Source organism: Poeciliopsis prolifica, unplaced genomic scaffold (assembly GCF_027474105.1).
Source record: "Poeciliopsis prolifica strain line A6 unplaced genomic scaffold, Auburn_PproV2 SCAFFOLD010, whole genome shotgun sequence".
Lineage (NCBI taxonomy): Eukaryota > Metazoa > Chordata > Actinopteri > Cyprinodontiformes > Poeciliidae > Poeciliopsis > Poeciliopsis prolifica.
Window position 1 is genome coordinate 11914216 of NW_026562385.1, and position 25447 is coordinate 11939662.

At 42.7% G+C, this 25447-nt stretch overlaps 1 protein-coding gene across 1 annotated transcript in view; it reads left to right on the top strand.

Moving 5' to 3' along the window:
• The window catches only part of nfixb (nuclear factor I/Xb), a 177922-nt gene that overhangs the window by 42528 nt on the left and 109947 nt on the right, over window positions 1–25447 (top strand). Inside the window, 1 exon segment of the mRNA XM_055036242.1 lies at window positions 13777–14308. Coding sequence (XP_054892217.1) covers window positions 13777–14308 — 532 coding nt within the window.

A 25447-nucleotide genomic window follows, 5' to 3' on the forward strand; every position in this document is an offset into this window, starting at 1 on the left:
TTCCTTAGAAAACGTAGAGTCTTACCTGACCTCTGAGGTGTCCAAACATTTCCAAATCCAGCATGTCATATGACACACCAAGCTTCTGGAAGTTTCTGATGGTAGCTACTTCACGCACGCGGAAACGTTGGTCACAAAACCACCGAAATCTGAAAAAGTGCAAAATGGCGAAGAAGCGAAATGACCTGCTCCCACAGACGTTCGGCTGTCTCTCTCACCCTTCGTCTTACGGCCTTGTGGTCGCCGCCCCGTGAGAACCCTTACGTGTTGCGTTCTTTTCCAAATAGCTCCTGAAAACATTCCCATAAAATGTACACATTTTTCTCCCCATCTTTGATCTTCTCTCAGTTGTTCGGACCTTCAAGTTGTTCTGAGAATCAGTTGGACAAGCACCATCAAACGAAATGATTGTCTGTACCACTCAGATGGAGACGTCAAAATACCGTCTGGAACTTTCCTCACCTCCTGAAAACTGCTAATTACACGTGTATATTTGTATGTTTAATGTCAACCCTGTGGAGATGAATAACTTTCTTCTTGTGCACCCAGTCCATCTGTTAAATCATTGACGTTGTGTAGTCAATTCAATAATTTATGAGATTTTTGGGGTTCAGCTAAATTTAGCTAAATCATTTCCACAGTTTCAGTGTAAAAATTTTAGGTTTTTACTACCAAACATGTATTTTTCTGATTGATACGTTTTTTTTTGTTTTGTGTTTTTTTTTTTGGTAAACCTAACTTCAATGTGGATTTTCCTCTGGAGATGTAAACAATAGTCGTCTTTTTTTTTTTTTTTTTTTGCAGTAATTAAAAATCAAAAGGAACCACATGTAGGTGGGAAAGCTGTTTTTCTTTAGGATCAAGTAGATTAAACTATAATCTGACTCCAACCAGAGGCTTTGAGGTGCACTTGCGCTCGGCCGTAAATCTCTGCGAACCTAAACAATGTTCAACGTGGAGATCCGAGGGTTGGAGGTGCACAGACCGAACTCGCTGTGCGGCAGCACTTCCAGCGTCACCAAGCTGTTATTTGCAGTCGGGTGTTGGCCTGTGAACGGGCGACAGACGCCGCCCTCTCGGGCTCGAAAACACACCCGTGTTGCTCCAGCCCGCGTCTTCCTGCCCGGCAGTGTGTGAAGTAGCTGACTCGGGCATTTCGCTCTCATCTCTTTGAAAAGACGAGTAAAGCCCTACAGCTCTGCTGAGCAGCAAGTTAACACATGAACCCGGAGATCCTTTTTCAATCTGGGTCATGTTGAAATTCTGATTTCAAATGCAAAAACGAGAAAGCGTGTTGAGTAACATCCGACTGCTGTGAGCACGCTGATAAATCAGGGAATCTCTGTGATGTACGTTGAAGGGGACGCTGTTCACCGGATGAGATGCTTCACCTGATAAAACACATCCGACAGGGTCATAAAAAACAGTTTGCTGGTTTTTTTTCCTTTCCTTATCTTGTGAGACAAAAATATGAATTCTTTATCGAAGAGAATGGACTTTCTTTGTTGTGGGCCACGAGTGTTTACTCATTAGGCTTTTTAAGGCGGATGAGAAAACGACCACCAAGCGCTCTCCCCTGACACACGTTTGATGAAGTTGTTGAAAGTGAGCTGATTTTTTTTTTTTTTTTTCCTCTTGTGGTCATGAATTGTTTTGTTTAGATAGAAGCTGCCTTAAGTCTGTCAGTGCTTCCTTAAAAAGGTGTTACAGAATTTCTCGCAGCAGAAAGACGATGGCACACAGCTCTCGCATAATCAAAAAGAAAATAAATCTGATTTGACTGAAATCCAGTGAAACCAAATTTTCATCAGAAGTCACCATGTCAGCAAATGTTTGGGGTGCACCGATTGTAGTTTCTGGCCGATCGCCAATTTTTAAAAAGTCTGACCTGATAAGTCCCATTTTGGCCCAATTAATTTTGAAAAAAATTTTTTTTTCTTTTTTAATACAGAACAAAGGATCAACTCTGCAGCACTTATAAAAAAATCAATTAAAAAAAACTGTCAAGTGAAATTATTTCTGCCACTCGATTCTGATTTATTTTTCTTTTGTTTCAAATGTAGCCACAAAGTTGCTAACTTGACAACAATTGTTAACTGCTGCGTCCAAACAATGTAACTCTTGCAAATGTAGCAGTCTCTAAATAGCTACTGCACGGGTGCCTCAACACGGCGTCCCCAATGTGAAGTACGGTAGTGGCAGGATCATGCTGTGGGGTTGTTTTTCCTCTGGTCAGATTGTCCCAGAAACTGCAGAAGTCATTTCGCCTTCCAGCATCACAAACCTAAACGTGAAGTCCAAGCTACATCGGTTTGGTTCAAATTATAGTCATGTGGTTTAGTCAAAGTTTATATTTGAATCCAACTTGGGAACCTGTGGGAAGAGCTTAACTTTCATTCAGGAAAAGGATTTCCATTGATTTCTATATGACAAATCATAATAGAGTAGAGATAGTAAAACCTTTTGGACAGGCTATCGTGTGTGAATAACAGACAGGCAGTCATCAGCAGTCGGTCTATACTTCCATATTCTCCAGCAATGTCTGGCAACTTTTCAGGCAAAATTGAAAAGTTTGAGCCGCACACACTTGAGGCTTATGACAGCGAGCTGCTTATATATTCTCGCCAGCTAGCTATCTGGCTAGGTTCACAAATTTTTATATGCTTGTTTGTAATGCGGCAAGCCCCCCCAACTACACCTCTGTTTATAGTTTCTTGTCGTAAAATCGGAAATTTGACTTGCTGAAAAAGTTACAGACACTGATGTTTTTAAAAGGTATTTAAGCCGTTTTAAATGTTAAATTTCATTCAGGGTGGCATTAAAAAGGCCTTAAATTTGACTGCAGGCTACCTGGTATCAGTGGGACTGAGATTTAATGATTTTTAAAGCTGTTTTGTGTTGGTTTTAATGTCCTGAGCACTTATTTTCTGAGCACTGTGTAGAGAATAAAGAAGGCTTTGGGGTGGGAAACGGCCTGATGAAGGCGATATCCCATCTCTTCACCTGCTCAGCTCTTGTTCCTTTTAATTGTTCCCTTTCTTCGTTGTCTCCATACGGTGCCGTTTTTAAAAAGGAGATGTTCTCAACTTTTGCCCCTTCTGCAAATTGAATTGTTTTAAGTTGAGATGAGAGCCACAGCGGTCAGGGAAGGCCCCCCCCCACCCCCACCCCTGCCGAACCCCCCCGGACCGCATCGGAATGCACGGTGCGTGCCTCTTCCTCGGCCCACCCCGCACAGCCACCCACTCTGGGCACTTTAGCACGCAGTCGCCGCAAATTGCTTACAGACTTTTCACACATAGTAACGTGCTGCTTTATAAACTGGGATAAGTGCAACCAGCGCAGGACGCCGAGCTCCACGGATCTTTGCACGGTAGAGTAACGGAAAGGGTGGGTCAGCGGAGCGAGGGATTCTTAGTCACTGTCTTCCCTCCTTTATTATTTGAGATGCCTGTTTCTGATTATGGACAGGAGCAGTAACAGAGGGACAGAGACAAAAATCACGTCAGGAATCGTTTTTGTTTTGTTGATCCAGCGGAGAAAGATGTGCGTGTTTCTGTGAGGTTCAGCTCTATTCCTCAAAGTCAAAGCAAGTGAAAAAAAAAACAAAACAAAACAAAGGAAATTGATAAGAATCCAGATGCAGCCTGTGAAAGGCCTCCGCCCTCCTCCTCGTCTGATGGCGCCCCGATCCGTGGGCCTGGCAGCCTATGCCGGGGTGAGGGGCGGGTCGGGGGAGCCGGTGTCAGGGACACTCAGCTGGGGAAGGAGAGGACAACAGGGGCCGCGCTAATGAAGGGCCCGGCAGCTGGGAGGCCTCCGGGTTATGCGGACCTCCGCTCTAATTGGCCTGATGAGATGCGGCGCATCCGCGGCGAGGTCGGGCGCCGCAGGACGGAAGATTGGCCACCGCCGGGTCAGAGGGCACCACAACGATTGGAATTTCCCGGAGCCTTGATTGGCTGTTCTGAACAAACGGTGGTGATTTTTAGGTCCACTTAGAGGAATTAAAATGATTTATTTGAAACAATATTGTGTTTTTTTTTAGAACAGAGTAGAATAAACGTGAGATTTGTCTTGGGAAAACAAATGCATTCAGGGCCAGATTCACAAATATGTGGCCCCCTGGTGCCCTATCAACTAAATTCTTCTGTTAATACAAACTACAGCACATTAATAGATAGTTGAATACATAATTAGGTATGAAATGACCATAATGGGAGGTTTAATCTCTTGGCCAGTAGCTCCATGCTGTTCCCCAAATAATTACTATAACTTCAACATTTTAAAATACTTAAATTAATCTAAACACCTAAATATTATTACAACTAACCTGACATGGGCTTATGACTCTTACAGTATATAAAGAACAAACACACATTAAAAAAAAAATAAATAAATAAAATTAATTGGCGCCCCCAATCAATTGGAGCCCTGGGCTAGTGCCCCTGTAAGCACTTTGTGAAGTCTGGCCCACAATGCATTTCTTTTTCCCCGTTTGGCTTGAAGATTTGGACTTTAAATCTCACTTCATCTAAGTAACTTCTTAGAACTTTCCAACCATGAAGAGGTTATTTCTGATTGATCTGGTATTAAATATCAATCACATGCCTCACTTTTCAGTAAGAATCTGAAAAGTGAGGCATGTTTTTGTAGCATCCCAACTTTACTGATGCCCCAAAATACGTCATGCAACCAGCTGGATTCACGAGAATAAGAACACCGGCTCAAATATATTGCAATATTTAAGTCGTTCGTTTGAGTTTAAAATAATGTTTTTAAAATGGTAAATAAAGAGGTGGTACTGTCAGCTACGTGTTGCTACATGCTGTCATGTTAACTCCATGTTGTTCCCAAAGAAATCGACTATAACATAATAACTTTCAAATACTTGAAGATTTTCAAACAATTGCTCATGTTCCAAAAATGTTGACACTTGGGCCTATGAGTTTTATATGAAGAACAATGTTAGCCAAACACACATTTGTTAAAAAGATAAATAGATAAAATAAAATCTTTGCAGCCCAGGGCAATCGACCCTCAACGTCTGGCCCTGGCTGCAAGTCACACGTGTCAAAAAAAAAAAAGACACACGTGTGTTTGACTGCATGTTTGGAAAATAAAAACTCTGATGAAACCATGATAAAAATGAAAAGAAAAAAAAAGCAACAATAACGTGTTGGTGTTTTTCAAATTTACACAAAAACTTGTGGATCTCATGTTTCTTCTTTCACGTTTGAAAATTTCCTTCACATTCCATCTGAACTTTTTGCTCTAAGACGTGCGTTTCGCATGATCACTGAAGCAATAATTGTCCAAATGTAATATAGTCGTCATTGCATCCATCCAAATGAATAGAAATGGTGATAGAATTTAATTAGCTGGGAGGGGAGAAAAAAAATCCTTCTGATCGTTTATAAATTGAGCTGGAAATGATGAAGTTGTGTTTTTTTTTCGGTTCTTGTTGTTTTGTGTTGTTTCCTCTTTTCTCTGAAAGAGTTAATCTGAAGTTGGCAGCCAAGTCCTGCAGTCTCAGTCGGACGTGCGGAGAATCGCAAAATAAACGCCTTTAAAAAAATAATAATAATAATAAAAAAAAACGTTTTCTGTCCTTTGATGGTGGGATCAATTTAGGAAATTTAAGTTGGTAGAAAAAGAAGGGCGGCGCGTAACGTGACCTCTGACGCATCCATAACACGTGACATAACAGCACGTTAAAAGGTGCCATTATTGTTATTTATTTATTGATTTCTTTTGTTCTTTGTTAGAATAAATCGGGAGGGATCAGGAAGGAGAAAATGCGCAGGGATTTTCCAGACGCGCCATCCGGGGCCCGTTTGATTTGAACCGCCTCTCTCCTCCCAAACTCTTAGTCTCCTTTTAGACGCATAAACGGCGCTGCTTGCAGAGATTCCCCGATTCCTGGCAGAGTTCATCTTTTCTTTTTTTTAAATTTCTTTTCTTTTCTTTTTTTCCCTCTTTCTTCTCGACCATCCATATTTAAAGCGCCCTCGGAGAAGAAGAAGAAAAAGAAAAAGAAGGCGCATTCTTAATTGTTTTGGCTGTGATTTTTATTTTTTAGTTATCACCGGGGGTCTGGGTGATCCAATTTTTTTTTTTTTAATGTTTGGAAAATAATCAATGGTTTTAATTGGAAGCATATCGGTCTGCTAGTAAAAGCCGCTTCGGGACTGTTTGTCTCTTTCTGGTGACCCCTTAACGCATCACAGGGCCGAGACAGAGAGAGAAAGAGAGAGAGAGAAAGAGAGAGAGAGAGAGAGAGAGCGCACGAGCCGTGTGGACGGAAACTCGCGCGACAGATCTGGTTCCTAATAAATAAGGAGCCCGCGTTATTGAGCGCGAGGCCACCCGCGTTTTGAAAAAGAAAGAAAAAATGGAATTGGATTTGAGGGGGAAAGAATGAGCGGCAGAGAGTTTAACACGCAGCTGCGCCGCTCCGTTTGCGCCACGCGGCAGGGAAGAAGGCGCAAAGGGCAGCAACCTGCGCCAGATTTCACCTGAGGAGTTTTTTTTTTTTATCACGATGAACTGCGAGAATTGAACAAAAAGAGACTTGAGTGCATTTTATTGGGGTAGATTTGAGCCCCTGAAGGCAACAGGGAGACATTTAAAAATGAAATTATTGAACTCTGATTATTATCATTATTATTAATAATAATAATAATAATAATAATAATAACACAACTAGTCTGTTTCTATTAAAATGAACAAAAATAGGAATTAGTTTGTGATTAAGGTGTAATAGAGATTATTGAAACAATAATAAAAATAAGTGCAGCATTCCCATGGCGACCACTGAATCAGTGCAGCTTTCTAAGAAACTGTCTTGTTGAGTAATTCAACTTTTGCTCCAACGCAGAGATATTCCCATCCACAAGTGCTACAATGTACGTGTTAAGCGTTCGATGTTTATACACTAAAAAAACAAATTTTAGATAGCGCTGAACCATAAATGCTATTTATTTCAGTTATTGCAACCTGTGCAATAACCAATCAGCCCAGTGACAGCGCTAACGCTGAACCAAACCTGTTAGCTCGTTGAGCCAGAGGCCTGAGGCAGAATGCATTTTATTAGTTTTGTCTGTTTTTTTTCATTCTTGCCTACATTTTATGCCCTGGTCACACCAGACCCATAAATCCTCTTGCACTATATTTGTTTTGTTCTCCTAATTCAAATTTTTTTTAATGTATTTATTTTTTTTATTTCTCTCTTTTTGACTTTTGCAGCTCCTTCCTGTGTTTCACGCTTCCTGAGCTGCGCTGCTTATATGCAGCTTTGTCTTTCGGCGCTTTGGTCGACGTGTTTTAAGTCCTTTGAAATCAGTCAAATATCACATCAAGTTCCTGGTGGCTGTTGTACGTTATATAACTTAAAAAACTTGTATCATTTTCTTTTCCTACACGTATATTAATTATTTGGTTTTTTACATTATTATTGGCTGATAACTGAAGTTAGAAGGAAATGCTTAGGATGGATTTGCAATCAAAAGAAAACATCAGCTGTTGTCGACATCCAACTATTATTGAAGCTAATATTCACAAGCAGATCTGTTTTTTGTTTTTTTTTACTCATTATCCAACAGCCTCTTTAATTCTTCTTTTTACAGTGCATGCTCCTCCAGATTTGTCATCTCTAAAGACTCCAGTTATTTATAGGAGACAAACACGACTGTCTCTGTTTGTGGGAGGCTTAGAGAAATGACTCGAACCCCCTTGCAGTCGAATTCTGCTGACATCTGAATGGCGGCATATTTGCATTTTGGCAGCAGAGCGGTGAACCCGGCGAGCTCTAATTCATCGTGAAAAGCAGAGACACGGCAAATCACATTCAAGTGCCAGTTATCGTCCCTCGCTGCGGCGCGAGCCATAAGCTCCCGCAGGTGCAGCCCGGCGCAGATCCGTCGGGCTCGGACGCGCGCTCCCAACGCCAACCCGGATCGGACTCCGGCTGCGGTCAGACGGGCTGGAGGCGCTGCAGACCCGGGCCGCTGCGTTGTGCACCGGGCCTGTGACGGCGTGTGTCAGAGAGGCTTTTTTTTTTGTTGTTGCTTTCAGGGCTTTTCACTGCAGTTGGAGGAGACGGGAGGGAAATGGAAGGATCCTCAATTTTATGACGCAAACTCGTCGAAACAAAAACAATTTTCATCTCTTATTGTACGCTTCTCATTTTTTGCGGATGCTGTTCCCAAATAACGAACAAAAACACTCGCTGGGATTGGAGTTTTGCCTCAGTTAAAGGTCGTTCCGTGTTTTCTTTAGTCCACAAATGATCATAAAAATAAAATGAGTCCATAAAATTTAGATGAGTTTAAATAAGGAAAAGCGTGTTATGAACATTTTTATTGTACTCATTTCTATTCCATTGTGAGTTGGATGTCAACAAACCCTCTTAGCCTCTCCCCACCCCCCATTAGTCCCCCCGCCTGTACAGAGTGTGTCAGTTTATTTATTTATTTTTTTCAGCATCTATAAAAAGCATTGTTTTTGCTTTTGGACTCAAATTTTCCAAATTGTTGTGAAATCTGTGAAAATGTCTCCTTCTTGTTCCACTTTCAGCCAGCTGGAAAATATTTGCTTTATATGGCCAATTAAAGAAATGTTGGGGGGGAAAAAACAAAACACCCAATAGCCGAACTGTTAACCCATGAATGACCTCCCAATTGGTCCCCAGGCACAACATGTCAGGTTCAAGACTTTTTGATTGAAACAAGTCAACATGCAGATAAAGTTAAATTTTTGTCTTTGCCGCTAATTTCAGCATTAGCATTTAATGATAGATTACGGTGAACAACATTCCTAGAATCCTCAACCTTCACTATTCATTTTAATCAAATGTCGACTTGGAGTGTATTTTACCAGTTAGCGCTATTGCCATCTGCTTTTGTTATTTTTGTTTGTTTTTGCCTCCAGCTTGTTTCCCAGCTAACAGAATAGCAATTTTTATGCTAACCTGAGCTAGCTAAGATGTCACAGGACCCAGGTGTGGAATCTGTATTGAACATGAAGAACAGCAGCTGCTTTAGCCGCAAAGATGGCAGATTACAAGACCTGTGACACATGATTTAATATGAAACCAAATGTTACAAAACCCTGAAGAAATTAGCGCCTGACGCTTTAGCTGGTAGCCTCAGAGTAAATTCCACTTAGACTGAAATCCAAGATGGACGCTGGCCCATTTTTCTCCCTCTCATAATTCAATTTTACTGTAAATTAAATCACCCGAAATATTAAGATTTTCCCTAGTACACTATCTATCTATCTATCTATCTATCTATCTATCTATCTATCTATCTATCTATCTATCTATCTATCTATCTATCTATCTATCTATCTATCTATCTATCTATCTATCTATCTATCTATCTATCTATCTATCTATCTATCTATCTATCTATCTATCTATCTATCTATCTATCTATCTATCTATCTATCTATCTATCTATCTATCTATCTATCTATCTATCTATCTATCTATCTATATCTATCTATCTATCTATCTCTATCTATATAGATCTATCTATAGATGTATCTATCTATCTATAGATGTATCTATAGATAGATCTATATATAGATAGATAGATATAGATATATATATTTGAGGAGCAGCTCCATGATAAAGATAAAAAAAAAAATACATATGACAATTTACATCATATGTGCAATTCAAGAAAATGCTACGCTACAAAGCTAACCAAACCCATATTCCGTTGGCTGTGATTTTCACCCTCAGCTCTCATTCACTACACATAAACAAACCATTAAACATCCATGCACTGGGATCACTGTGTCAGTTTTGCATGTACTTCATCATTTCCATGGAATATCCAGATAAACTGTCATGAAATGCTTATCAAAATGTCTTCCAGTGTTTGTTGAGTTTGTGGCGTTTGAGGGTAGTTGAAACCGACACACACCAAGTATTGCCCCTCCACCCTCCATCCATATGTAGCCTTGGCCCATCTCTGGCTGCCATGGGAGCAGGTGCAGCCTTCGAAGTGGCCTCATCGCTCCTTCCTTCCTTCCTCCCTCCCTTCCTTCCTTTCTCGAGGAAGCAATATTTCGTTTGGGTCCTAGAGTTGATTGCTTTGCTGTCTTTAAGCAGCCCACCTCTCACTCTTGTAAACATTAGCAGGTTCTCCTCTCCATCCTTCACTCTTGTTTGCACAGACAGACGAGAGTGGCTTCCTCTCTCTCTCTCTCCTCTCTCTCTCTCTCCTCTCTCTCTCTCTCTCCTCTCTCTCTCTCTCCCTTCCTCTTTTGTTTGGAGCAGCTGCCGGCTGTGGTGGCGGTGGTGGTGGTAGTGGGGTCTGGAGGGACTCTGGAGCTGCGTGTCCTGTCTTTGCCATCCTCTGCCAAGGTGGCATTATGCAAGCAGAAAGAGAGAGAGGGGGGTATCGCAGCAGCGATAGCAGTAAAGATGGAGGAGGGTGAGCGCGAGGACTTTTAGGCTTCTTCTCCTGAACTTTCCCGCAGTGTCAGGGTTGGAAGTTGTCGTCTTGGCTCGCACACACCCTCACCTGCTCCCCTCTACCATACTAACCTGCCCCCCCACCTCCTCCCTCCTTCTCTCTCTTTCTCTCTCTCTCTCTCTCTCTCTCTCTCTCTCTCTCCTCCCTCCCTCTCGGCTCTGGAAGCGAACGCATTGGCTGGGCTGCGGGCATCTCGTTGCCAAATAGGTGGGCCTTCTCATCGCGCTGGCAGAGGCTCAAGCGATGGTTAGGGAGAGAACGCGGAGAGGACGAGAGGCGGCCAGCGAGACCCAGAAAGAGAGGGAGAGAAAAGGAGAAAAAAGGAGAGGCAGCACTCGGCTTTGCCAGCGGTCCTGTGCGCTCGTCCAACATTGATTCGGCTCTCGGGTTTTTTTTTTCCTTTTTTTTTTTCCTCTTCGATTCTGCGCGTGTGTGTAGGAGAGAGAGAGAGAGTGTGTGTTTTTTGTGAGTGTGTGTGTGTGTGTGAGGCGGGCCAAGGGATCAGAGCAGACACCGCTACCAATTAGTGTGCACTTTGCCAAGGATTTTTTTTTTTCCCCTCAAGGTTTTTATTTTTTGGTGCTTTTTTAAAATTTGTTTTTAAAATTTTTCTAACAGTTCAGAACTGTTATTTTTATGAACTGTTTTCTTTATATTTCTGAATATTTCTTTAATGTGCTGCTGACTATTCACTTTCCTCATTTAAAAAAAAAATTGTTATTCTCAACTTTTTAACGCAGCTAATTATTATTTTTTTTTCAGTTGACAATCTGCTTCCAAGTGTTTTTTGTTGTTTTTCCCTCCATCTCCTAATTCTACCCTCTTTGCCAAACCAGTTCTGGCTTTACATTGGGGAGCGCAAAAGAAAAAGATAATAAATAAATAACTGGTGCAAGAGGGTTTTTTTTTCTTTTCTTTTTTTTTTTTCCACTTTAATCGCTGTGCCAAATTTATGATGAGAGTGCAAAATGGTAACTACCAGGCCGTCTGTCTTTCTCTTGCAATGTGGTTATCTGTGGTGGTTTGTGTCTGCTTTCAGTTTGTTGTGGAAATGTGACTCCGGTTGGATCTCCCCTTGACTTGTTTTGTTTTTTTTAGTTTTTTTTTTTTTTTGTCCCTTGTATTATTCCTGCCCTGCATGGTGTGTGTACAGCGCTGATAGGGAATGCCATGGCTGAGCTTTTAGCGGCGCGTTTCAGCAGCGGGCTTGTGGCGGCAAAGCTTGGCGGCGGTGAGCGGCCGGTGTGTGGCAACCCTGGCACGGGAGCGCCGTGGCGAGATCTGGGCTTTGTTGCCCAGAGATATGTAGTGAAGGTATTAGAATACCTTGTGCCACCTTTTTTTTTCCCCCCTCTGTCCAAACAGCAGAGGACCGGGAGTGTATGTTGGCTCAGCTTTTCTCCTGCGTTTGGATTTATCCGTTTTTGTTTTTGTTTTCCTTTTTGGTGTTGAATGTTTGCTGTTGTCTTTGCTGAGCAGGATGATTTGTTGCGTTATTGTACCTTATTAAGAGTCACGTGTCTGTGTGTTTGCATGTGTGCGTGGTTTTATATGACAGGAAAATTAAGACAAACGTTTTGACGTGTCAGATGTAATACTTTGATGGTTGTTTACATTTTGAGAATGTACACAGACTGCTATAATAAGCCATTTCATATATTTTATTTCGGATGGATGGTAATTGATTTTCAACTTAATAAATGTGTTAAACTGTAATCACAATCTAAAATGACTAAATTACTGAAATTGTTACTATGATGTTTCTTCTCATGTTAATAGAAAGAAAAATGATGCGTATATATATATATATATATATATATATATATATATATATATTATATATATATATTTTTTTTTTTTTTTTTTTTTTTTTTTTGCGAGTAAAGCATGAAATTATTGCTGAAAAAGTAAAAAGTCATTTTTCATTAATTCTAACAAGGTTGCATCTTTTCCTTGATAGCCAAAGCTATTATGTGCTGTTTCTTTTTCTTTTTTTTTTTTTTTTGGCAGCAACTGCCTAAAGATTAGGAAGCTTGTATTAAACTAAAAGGGATTTTGGAGAGCATTCAATATTAGCCAATAAAATAGTTTTCATTTTAATCAAGCATGTCGGTTTGCTAAAAGTGAATTTTTGAGATCAAGCACTGCTTCATTTTGGTAACAAATTGTGCCTGAACAATTTACTGGGGATTCAACCGATGATGTTTTGAGCCGTTGTCGTTCCCGCAGTGTGGGGTCCACTGGTTGAACATGTTGGTAGCCTGTGGGATGCACTGTGAATACCTACATCAGCTCAGTAGACGATAAGGACGGTCTGAGGACTTGTTCCTGAAAAAGTTTCTGTTTTCTAGTGAGAATTTAAGTTTTAGCTTGTTGAGCTGCAGCGCTAAACAACTTGCTAGCAAACTGGTCGGGTTAATAAAAGCACTAAAACAAAACCAAAGAGGAGAATTGAACTGTGATAAGATATAATTACTCGTACAGAAGCAAACGGGGAGAGTTTTCTTTCATAATCATGGCTAATGTGTCATTCGTTAGCTACTTGTCTGTCTTAGTGTTAGCTAGCAAGCTTGACTTTAGCATTAGTGCTTTTGCTAAAGCAGTGAAATTTGGATATGAATTGTAATTATTGCTTAAACAATAGAAACTTTCCTAAACAAACAAGGATACTTTTCTCTTGGAGTCATGGCTAATGTGTCTTTTGCTAGCAATCTGTGTCTTAGTGTTAGCTACCAAGCTTGACTTTATCACTAGTGTTGTTGCTAAAGTGGTTAAATCTGGGTTCAAATTTTACTTCTTGCTCCAATAGAAACGTTCAGCCCAAAAAAGCTTTGTTGCAAACAATGAGACTTTACTCTCATAACCATCGTTAACATGTCGTTTGTTAACTACCTCTGCCTTAGCGTTAGCTACCAAGCTTGACTTCAGCATTAGCGCTATTGCTAAAGTAGTTTAGGGAACAAATGTGGTCATTGCTACAAACTATAGAAACCAAACAAAGATCTTGTAACAGTTATTAAATCTCACAGAGTTTTTACACTTTATTAGCCAAAATATTCTCACACAGGGAACGACAAAATCACAACGCTTGAATTAGCAAACGTTTCCAGTTAAGTTCAACGGGTTTTGTTACCAAAACTGAATAGAATTGAACAGTTACTGAAAACTGGACAATGTCAACGTGTAAAATGTATTAGGCTCCTATCTGAAACATATTTTCATAATTTCGGAATAAAAGATGTTTAGTTCTGTTCCGTTCCTGACATTTTTCCCGTTCTGTCCTCAGGATGAATTTCACCCCTTCATCGAGGCCCTCCTGCCCCATGTCCGTGCCTTCTCCTACACCTGGTTCAACCTGCAGGCCCGCAAGCGCAAGTACTTCAAGAAGCACGAGAAGAGGATGAGCAAGGACGAGGAGCGCGCCGTGAAGGACGAGCTGCTGGGCGAGAAACCGGAGATCAAGCAGAAGTGGGCCTCGCGCCTGCTGGCCAAGCTCCGTAAGGACATCCGGCCGGAGTTCCGCGAGGACTTCGTGCTCACCATCACGGGCAAAAAGCCCCCCTGCTGCGTGCTGTCCAACCCCGACCAGAAGGGGAAGATCCGCCGCATCGACTGCCTCCGCCAGGCCGACAAGGTGTGGCGGCTGGACCTGGTGATGGTCATCCTGTTCAAGGGCAGCCCCCTGGAGAGCACGGATGGGGAGCGGCTCGTCAAGTCGCCCCAGTGCTCCAACCACGGCCTGTGCGTCCAGCCTCACCACATTGGGGTGACGGTGAAGGAGCTGGATCTCTACCTGGCCTACTTCGTCCACACACCAGGTATGTGTTACCGATATGTTACAGAGCCAGGGGGGTTTATTTTAGTCCAGAGCACCCTTAGCAGACGCAGAGGTCAGGTTCGGATTTAGCCTCCCACTCTGGAATCTGTGCCAAATGGTCTCGATGCCAAGACAAATGCCACATTTAAATATTTAAAGGGACAGTGTGCGAAATACAGTTCCCCACGCCGCAAGAAAATGTTAGCAAAAAAAATAAAAAAGACAAACGTCTTCTTTGCTGATAGTTGTTTCTTTTTGCTTTAAAACATTTCCGACAATTTTGAAAGTCCGGGCTTAAAATCTGTTTGCTAAGAGATGTTTGCGTTGGTACATTTGTAGAAGCATTTGTGTGCAAATTTAACTAAATCCAAACGTGCATGTTTTGCGGCGCCGTCGGTAAACAAGAGCATCTGCAAGCGGGCTTATCCCCGGCGAGCGCGCGCGCGGTTCCGCGTGCGCGCTCGCGAGAGGCAGTTTGTCATGTGTCTGTAATCCCCTCGAATGGGAGAATGGTGTTTGCTTGTGCGCGAGCGTGTGTGTGTGTGTGTGTATGTGTGGTGGTCTGGAGAGCGTAGTGACAGCTGGCCCAGACCCAGGTAGTTTAGGATGCAGCCAGTCTGCAGCGGCCCGACCCCATCCCCGACCGCCTCAGCCTATCGGCACTCTCTGCATAAACACACACACATACACACATTTGCGCACCACTTGCACTCCACGCGCAAACACCCGGATGCTCCGCTCGCTGCTCTCCGGATCGTTGTTGACGCATTTTTATTTTTCCAGACTTATTTTATTTTCAACAGCATGAAATAATTTAAATGGCAACCGCATCACGGTTCATATTTTTTATTTTAATGCCTTTTTTTGTTTTGTTTTGTTGTGATTTTTTTTTATTCACACTTCAAAACTAAACTAAAATTGTAAAGCAAAACTAGAAAGTCATAAAATAAGATTGAAAAAAAAACAATTGAATTTGCATGTGTAAAAAAAAAAATAAATTACAAATACAGGAGGTATCAGGATTAATTAATTATTAAAATTATTATATCTCAACTGAGCTGCTTTGTTTTTCCAAATAACTGTACTAGGAGTGGGAAATTATTGTATCATTTGACATTTATCAGGAAAAATTTCTCAATGTGATTGGAATTGTGATTCTCTGTTGTCTTGATAAATTTCAACTAATGTAAAAAAAATAAATAAATTCAGAAATATGTATATTTTTTTTCTCAACAATACATATCTGTAAATTTGAATATTTTTCAAGAGCAGAATCTGTGCTTGTGGACACAGACAGCCACACAGTCGCCCCAAACGATATTAAGAAGTCATCTTTTTATTTATTTTATTGTTATCCCAAAATATTGTGATGAAATTCTAAGTCCATATCGCCCACCACTGTTCTGAACCGGCTTTCTCTGAAATCAGAAGGAAAAGTATCCAACTGTCGACATGTTGGCTGGCACGTACAGGAGCAGCTCCTCCGCTGCAGTCATCGCTCCACTCTAGCGTCGCTCCAGCTGTCGAGCAGAAGGTCAGGTGTGAATCCTCAACGTCGCGGCGCTGCTTTTATAGACGCCGGGAGGTTTTCATTCTTCCCCCCCGGCAGGCGGGGAGGTGGGGCGCTCCCTCCAACCCCAGGCTCCTTTCAGGCCGGCGCGCAACTCCGTTTGAGTTCGCGCTGCCTTTCTAAAGCGTCTCTTCCTGTTCCACAAATGCACCGTGGCGAAGCGGCGCTCAGATCAGTACCGAGCGCAGCCTGGTGCCTCTTTCGAGGAAAGCCTTTTTCTTTTCTTAATTCCCACCCCCTCCTCTCTGTCTGGTCTGTGCCAGTATCCACGGACTCCCAACAAACACGCCAGCTCTCTTCACATTGTTACTTCTTCGGAAAATAAATAAAACGTCTCGCAAATGTCTTCTCCGGGTTTGAAACTTCAATCGCGAAGCGTATTTGCGCGTACGGCCGGACCTCAACACGGTACCAGAGAGCAGGGTGTACGTCGGGACTTGGCGAGCCGCAGAGTCTCAGAGACTCCGCGGGTTAAACAGAGTTTAAAGAGGACGGGGCAGACAGTGGCTCCACTCTGACCTTTTGGGTGGCAGTGGTACAGCTTTATTCTTAGCTCTCCATTCCTGGGTGTCTGACTGTGTTTGGCGGAAGCTGTCAGTTACCATGGGCCCAACGATTGGACCGCAGCCGCCTCACCTGCCGCTCTGCTCCTGTGCTCTGTTTGTTTTTTTTCCACCCGCTGAAGTCACTGTCGCCACCGATGAGAGGTCAGGATTTGACTTACAGATCAGAAGACACACTTCCTCTCCTGCCCTGTGCCCATACGATGCGTCTCTGCTTGGTGCAGTTACAGATTTCAACGCCTTCTCGGAGGCTCAGGCTTATATGAGATTTATGCAGGATGAGAGCTTTCACTGGACACACCACAATATCGCGATTCTCTATAAAGATTTAGAACAAAAACTTGTACCGTGATCGAAATGAGCTGAAACAGAAAATAAGTACTGGGGATGCACCGATTGCAGGTTTTGAAACACCAATATTTAAAAACCATTACCTGCCGATTCCAGTTCTGGCCAATAATGATTCTTTTTTTTTTTTTTTTTTTTACTGAAAAGTTACTAAGCATAGCGACAAAGTTGATAAATTAGTAACAGTGGGTCAGCACTCTACCACAGCAGAGCAAAAGGGATGTGGATGATATTGTGGATCTAGATAAAATTGGTAGATAATGTTGGTTTCTCATGTATGAATCATTCGATCACACAAAGCGAAGCTAATTTCCTCCAGTTTATTGACGCAGTCCTTATAAACAGTTTCACTCTGGCTATGGTGTATCGTCACCGTTCTAATTCCCATAGCATAAACATTCTCATCGTTTATGAATATTCTTGTTTTTGTTATGCTCTTTATGCAGCGTTACTTGAATTAAAGCGAGTGTTTTTCCACACCACCATGCAGGTTTCTTCCTGATAGAGGTTTATTTATCACTACATGCATTCTCAGTCAATGCAATGCCAGCGATTGTCTGCTGTTGCTAAGTTCTTGCTTCAATGACAAAACGCTAATGTCAAACAAAGTCAATTTTGCAAATGTCGAGTTTCCATTATATAAAAAACACCATCAAAGTCACGTGAACAAGGTCAAAATTGGCATGTTTCCATTGAGCAAATTTATTTTGTCAAACTGTCCAATTATTAGGTGAATGGAAACGCAGCTGCAGCCTCAACGCAGTCTGGTTGGTTTCCTTGAAGACGTTTGAACTTACTTTGAAGAATTGGCTGAACTCATTGCACTGTTTGATAACTAGTATTAATTGGCATGTATCTGTGATTAAATTGCAATAAAATTGTTTTTTGTAAAGTACCTTGAGACGACATTTGTTTTAAAGTAGTGCCATAGAAATAAACTGAACCGAATTGACGATTTATTTTCTGCAAGCCATTTTCAATTGAAGTCTCCTGACCAGCAGTGTGCAGCAAGGGCGTTTGGGGAGACAGACCTGCACTACTACTCTGTGTTTTCTCACAGACATGATGTGAAACGTTAGCTCTTAAACCTCTGTAGAGCTCGTTGCAAATTAGCGTCAGGTCTGTTTTATGTCACTGAATCTCCCAATAATTCAAGTTTGTGGAGACGTACAGAGGATCAAGTCTGACATCATGTTGCCTTGGGTCCCCCCCTCCCTTCGCTCCGTATTTGTCTGTACTGATAAAGCCGCACGGTTCCAGCATTAGTCATGTTTGGAGCGCGGTCCGCCTCATGCGGCTTTCATTACTTGGGGGGCTGCGAGGATGAAAAGCTGTTTCTGAGAACCTCCATGTTTGCTCTCGGCGCTGGAGACAGACGGGCCGCGTGGGTTGCCCGGGCCAGGTCCGAAAGCCAGCCGTGCGCGCCGTCTCTCCGCACGCTCATTTACCCGTCGGGGTGTCTTTGTGCGTGGTGCCGACATTACAAATGACCAAGGGAATCTCTTTTTAAAAGAGACAAACAAAGGGAGGGGACTTGGAAGCGGACAGCGAGACCGATAGACTTAGCGCCTTCTTGCGTCACGCCAATCCATCAAACGCGTCTTATCGCCGTTGCCCAATATCCTGAGCTTCAAATAGAGATACCATTATCAGGTCTGTGGTTACATAATGAAAAAAAGATTGGAGGCTTTTTTTTCCTTTTCCCCACACAAAGCTCCTCGTGTTCCCTGGTTAAAACAAGAGAAGAAGAAAACAGAAATCAGCTCTGCGGAAGGTGCTTTTTTTTGGTTTTTCGTCCCCCGTGAATGTGCTGTGAAGAGCAGTGCTCCATATGTCCTTTACGTAGAGACACGTGGAGGCCGCGCTCAGCCTCTGTTGGCTCGTTCTCAGAGTCCTGTTTCCTTTGGTTATGTGTGAGCGTGTGTTAAAAAAAATACATATATGGAGCTGAGACTCCGTGTGAATCGGTAAACGGACTCGGTCGCTCCTCGGTCGGTTCGGCTGACCGTTCGTCCAGAACTTTCCATCGCTCTCTGGATCCATGGGCTGATCTCGGGCTTGGGTCCCGGCCAGCCTGCTTTTTATTCACTGCAATTATCCAGTTTAGTGAATAACGTTGAGGGAGAAAAAAAAAACAAAAAAACCCCCCACAAGACTAAAGCGAATGATTGAATTAGGTTAAATTTTCAAACAAAAGTCTCAGTTTCGGAAATTTAAAAATTCTTCGTAGCAGAAAGTGTTTGACGGAGGCAGAGTTATTTCCTAATTTCACTGTACACTGATTTTTAATTATTTCTGTAATTAAGAGTAATAATTAAATTTCTGTCTCTGTAGCACCTCAACTAATTTCGCTTTTTAAACTAATCTGAAAGTGTGAAAAAAATTTATTCATATAAGGCGATTGCAGCTTAAAACAACAAACAAGTCTGAATCAAAAATTTTCCTACCCTTTTAAATTAGCAAGCCAGTCATTTTTCTCAATATATTCCCCTTTCTGTGTGTATATATATATATATATATATATTTTTTTTTTTTTTTAACTGTCTTAACACTGTTAAATCTCTCTGCAGCCGCTCCTCTCCTCCCTCTGTACAGGCGCCAGGCCTGAAATCTGCCTGTCCGCTAAAAACATACGTATTCCCCGCGCACAGGAGGGGCGGCTTGGCTCTACGAGCCGCCTGAGCCGAGGGGCAGAGAGCAGGAGGAGAGGTGAGGTGAGCCGACGAGCCGAAAAGGAGGGAAAAGGAATGGATTTAAAGAAAAAAAAAATTATGTATTCTTTTTTTTTTTTTTTTTCTGGGCGGTTTCCAGCGAGATGCCGACCGGCTTCGTTCCCGCGGTCTGGCGAAGTGAACCCACGTAGCTGGCACACCGGAACGAGTCGGAGCCTTTCCGTAGACTTAAATAAAAAAAAAAATTAAAATAAAAAAACATCTGCATTTAAAACAGATAATTAGACACAAATAAAAATCCTCTTTGATAAAAGAACCGAAGTGGAACCTCTAATAAATTCATCTTTCGTTTTCGGCTTCGCTTTATTTCGGTTCGCGTTCGGCCGTCTTAAATGGCGTTCGGTTTTTGTTGGGACGATGCTACGCGCTGATATAAAGTAAAAAGAAAAGCGTAGAATAAAGATAATGCAAAATGCAATGCAGGAAACAAAGACGGAGGGAGGGCACACATTCAGGCTAGCGGGGCTGCTTGGCAGCGCTTGGCACCCGGAGCTGCAGCTCTGTTTAGAAGGTGCCAGCTTTTCAAACCGACACACAGACCCTGCCAACTTCTCTTCTTCTCCTCTTTTTCTCCCTCGCTCATTTTTACATTTTCTTCTCCCCAACATCCTTGTTTTTTCGCAACGCCGTACGCATCCTTTAGCGCTCCTGCGGGTGCCGCAGACCCCCTTCGGCGTCTCTTATATCCAGGATATACACAGATATTTTCTTTCATATCTATCCACCAAGATTGAATAAAACGGCTATCACGTTACCGTGAGCCCTTTTCTTTCCTTCCAAAGTCTTTTTCCAGCAAATTTTCAGCGGAGCGAATATTGTTACTCGCTGTGATGGAGGATTCAGGTCCAAAAAAAACAAAATGGAGGATAAAGCACGGCTCCTCTCCAATCAGAGCAAAGAAAGCTTCCACATGTGGATGAGAAACGTTGAACACGACTGAGCGGGGTTAGTTGTGTTCGGATTCGTCTCTCCCTGTTTTTTTGTCTTGTTACTTTTTTTTCTTTTTTTTTTTTTTAATCTTGCTTTGATTTCGGCCAAAGAGTTTCAGGAAACACTCGGTTTAATTCCGGGGGAATGCGAAGAGGACAAGGCGAGGACGCGCGGCGCTGTGAGTGACGGGAAAAAGCGTTAAACGCTGGGTGTGGAGGTGGATGGAATTACCCAATAATGATCAGAAAATTAGAGCCATTATTAAAGGAGAGTAAACAGGCCTCTCTAAGTGTGAAAGGCCTCTATTCAGCCAAGACCTGGAGCAGGGCTCCTTTCTTGCTTTCATGGATCCACCCACGGCCTCGAGAGCCCCTCCTTTTGTTCCCGGGAATAACAGCGTGAATATATGGGGGCCTGCCGAAGTGGGGGTCCCGCTTCCTCCCCCGTGTCATGAGCGCAGTATGGAATATGGCTCCTGACTGCACTTCACCAGCGTGACTCCCTACTTATTTCACCTACAAAACAAGCTGGCTTTTATTTCCTCCTCACTTTCATTCACTCTAACTCGCCTAATTAGCTGTTTGATGTGCTTACATGTCGCTCAGTTCGGAAACGCTGGCAGCGAGTTTTAAAGTGTTTCTGCGAGAGCACCTGGGCGTCCGTCTTTTTGTAAATTCTATTTCTCCTTCCATTATTGGCACTTAAAGCGATCCATTTCTTCTCCGCATCCAGAGAGTCGGCAGTCGTGTGGTTGTTGGGGGCACGGGGTGCAAACTGGGTGCTAATGCAGTGGCGCCGGCATCCGTGCTCGTCGGCACAAACGTCCTAATTAACGGCAAACGAAAAAACAAATAAAGTTGTCTCTGAGCAACTGAAACGACAAAGAAACGAAGAGGGATTTACACTTCACAAGCCGGTCGAGGGAATAAAGAGGCTGTGTTCCTCGTTTTCTTCCTTTCTCCCCTCCCCGTCACATCCCATCCAAGCACTGACCTCCTTTTGGGTTAATGCTGTGACAGCACCAATCTTTACAGTTTTTGTTTGTGGCTTGGTTTGTTTTCATGACTGGTCTGACATTCTTTCCTAACGTGTCATCACTAACTAGGTTTAGCAGGTATCCCATCTTCTTTCTGGGTTGAACAGAAGCCCAGGATTATTTTGCAGCCTAACTGCACTTTAAACTTCTCCACAAGTTCCTCCCTAACTCGTCTACGTGGTTCCTTTGTGTTCACAAAGCTGTTCTCGAAAAAAACCTCAGTCGTTCACTGAAATTCGCTAATAAGGGGACATTGAAGGCAGTGGGTTTTATTCAGAGCCGGATTCAGAAAGATAAGGGTACCTGGGCTAGAGCCACGTTTGGTGCCCTCTCCAAAAGAGAAAAAAGGCTTTTATTTATGCAAATAATAGTACATTAATATGTAGACCTGTAACTCAGCATGTTTCAGACGTCCCAGGTGAGATGGCTCCATGTTGGTCTTGTGAAGATTAGTCTTATCTTATATCACTTGTACAAAGAGATTCTCACTCGAAACTAGTCGAAATACTTTAAGATTTTGTGTTTTTCCACCTCGGTTTTAACCTCTCCTTGTGTCCCATGAGGACATTCACCAGGACAGGTTAGTGTCCCCCTGAGAAAAACAATAAACACCAAATCCCCTCTTTCTTTCTTCCCCACCCTGCCTGATTTTTTTCCCCTCCATCCCCATTTCACTTGGACGGTTCTCGTTCCCGCCGGCCGTCTGCTTTTAAATTCTTCTGCCACTTCCGTTTGAATTCCCTTTGGCTGCTTCAGGGCCCGAATCTTATGAGATGGTAGGAAAAATTCCCGCTCTTTCGTCACCCTTTTTCCCGATGAGTAAGAAACGAGGAGGTTAGACAAAAAAAAAATAAAAATTGTTTTTGAAATTAGGTGGCTTGGATTTTTCCTCACTTATCAGAATAAATGAAGGTTGAGGATGGAATGTTTGATTTATGTACATTCAGAAGGTACAAGTGCATGGCGTTTCCATGGTCACACTGCCTCCCCTCCTCGATGCACCTTTCCTGGGATCCGTCCAAAGAGTGACAGCGACTGGCCTGCTTGGCACAGTCAGCGGCCTCGCAGTGCTGAGCTGTTTCCGTGGCCACCGTGTGGCTCTGCCAGAGGAATCCACTCAGATCATTTTCTCTCTATAGAGGGCATCCCCCGCATGCGAACGGATGAGACGATGCCTATACGGTCCAGTTAGACAGAGGCTGAAAATACAACGGGCGATAAAGACGCTTTTCTTTATCCTTCGAGAAAAAGGACGGAGACGACGGCGCTCTGATGGCTTGCTATTTCTGAACAACGTAGACACTTTGTCGTTGGACGTTTATCAAGCGAGACGTGTTAAAATGTCACGGTAATTTTAGAACCAAAATGTTTTTCACACGTTCTAGTGTGCCTGGCGTGGCCCAGCAGGGTTTTTTTAATTCCTCTAAGATGCTAGTAGTGGCTTCTGACATGGCAGATCGGATAGAGTTTCCCTTCAGGAAGTAGAAAATACAGAGCTGCTTTAACTTTACATTGGCTTCGCCCCCTTCCACCTACCCTTTGGGATGTCCTGCTGGTACATGTCGAAATAATATCTGCGAATTTGACCTTTTTCTTTGTTTAGGTTCGTAAAAATGTTACTGTGCCGTAAACTACAGAAGTCGTAACGTTTCCCTTTCCCATTGTCAGTTTTGCTTCGATGTCGCGCTTCGTTACTCGTAAACCTGAAGTGGTTTGCATGTAGAGGGAGGATTTGGACGCTCTTGAAATGCATAAATCAGGATTTTACACCAATTTGGGAAATATTTCCTCGCTTAATGTGTGGTGATAAACTTTTACAGGAAAACATGCGTGCCTTTCCTCTGCTGGAGGGTCAATTACAGACAAATAAAAATGCTGTTGTTTATGAAGACAGATCTTTGTGGTCAGTTACTCTATCCAGCTTTTATGTATACATACATATTTACATATCTATATTTGAAAATACATATAAACTCCTTAGTGTATGAAAATACTCTCCATGTAAGCTCATTTCATGCAGTTCAGCGTAGCTGCAAAAATATTTATGCCTCTTTGACTTTTAAGTATTTTCTGACATGAGAAAGTGCAAATCTCAATGTATTTTGGGGATTGTATGTGTTACACTGAGTCAAAGCAAAACATTATTTTGAAATGGGAGGAAAATGTTACATGGCTTTCAATAATAAATAAAAAGCAGCGTAGCACAGTTATAAATGGTGCATTGGCTTAAAATAATCTAAAACATTTCTGCCAACTTTGAAGGTCAGTGTATGTTGCGGCATATATTTTAATCCCTTGAGCACACATCGATGGCCTCAAAACAGATTGGTGGATTTTCGCTCATTGCAGTTATTGAGTTATGCCATTAGGTGGCAAAGCCTACTGCAAGAGACAAGCAACGCCATAAGAAGTTCATGCAAATCTCTTGGGACAACTTCAAAATGTTAGCTAAGCTGCTGGCAATGGCAGAAAAAACCACGAGACAATATCTTTTTGCCATTTATTATGGGTGATATTTAGATATATTTTGAAGTCAAAATTGAATCTCTCCTTATTCATTTTGAAAGTTTTATCCCACCAGAAACAAAAGAAAAACAACCAAAGCCTTCATGGTCCACTCAGTCGCGTCGGCGTCACAATGCGGCGTAGTGTCGGTTTGAAAAGGTTTGCTTGGATTGTCGGCTAAATGTAAATGTATTGTACTGCAGAAACAATAATTAAGGCGTCTTTTTTTTTTTTTTTGATGCATCGATATGTGTGGCACTTAACTAAAACACAATCTTTTGTTGGCAGCCTCAGTGACTGTTTTGTGACAGAGAAAACTCTTTTTGCAACTTGGTTGACATCACTGCTGTGGGAGGAGCTACGACTTGGGGTCTGGCCGTATATGTGACTCCACCGTTATAAAACTTATGTCATCCCAAACTACAACTCAATGATTTGGATTAAAATGTCCCAGTCAAAGTCAAGAGCAAAATCCCCTTCATTCTGGCCGAAGGGAATTCAGTGATGAACGAACAAACTATTTAAGAAAAGCTCAACACTCACTGTATTGTCGGTCTTAACGCCATTGGTGGGAAGCATATTTTTGTGTAGCCTGATTTTGTCGTTTAAGAGACTAAGCTCAGATCCCCAGAGGCTCCACAGCTCACAGAGGTGAAGAGTGTGAGGAACCCTTTCAAGTGTTTGCATATGCTCTCAAACGGAGAGCATGCGGATCCTCTCTTGTGCAAGTGAAAACCGGGGTGAGTGACAACAAACAGGAACGTCAGAGAGCCCTCACGGGAGGGGCCCGAGCACCTGAGGCCCCCTTTTGCACCTGAGGCCCCCCTTCGCACCTGATGCCAAACACATAAAAAGGGGACGGGATCCCCTGAATCACATACACAACGACGTGACCCAGCTGGAGACTGGGCTTGAGACGGACTGGGACGGATTGGAAACAAACCAGACCCAACTGGGTCTGCGCTCGCTGGTCTTCGACTGGGTGCAATCTGTCACCGCAGCGCTGGAAAGTCTTAAAGCCGCACAATCTCCTGAAAAATTCACCCAGAGGGAAGCAATCTGCAAATGACTCCAAGGTGCAGAGTATTAAAAATTGTGCTTATTATTCAGGATTTGAACGTCTCTTATATCACGGGGGCTGATCCGCTCTGTTATTGTCCCCTTTGTGCGGTTACGTTTGATTGGTGTATTATTAGGCTGAGACCACCCGGTTTCTGAGCCCCCACTTGAGTTTCCATTCTTTGCTGCTTGGCTAAAATGTCGGGCGCTCCTCCAGAAAGCCAAACATACAGGAGGGCGAACGCAAAGAGAGCAAAGGCGCAGTCGCTGCCATCACCGCTGGGCATTCAGCAGAATGGCAATTCGGTTTATTTTCAAGAGCTGATGATCTGGAGATGACTTTTAAAGCAGAGGGCAAACAATTTACGAGCAGTAAATCTGAAAAGAGGAGTGGGTG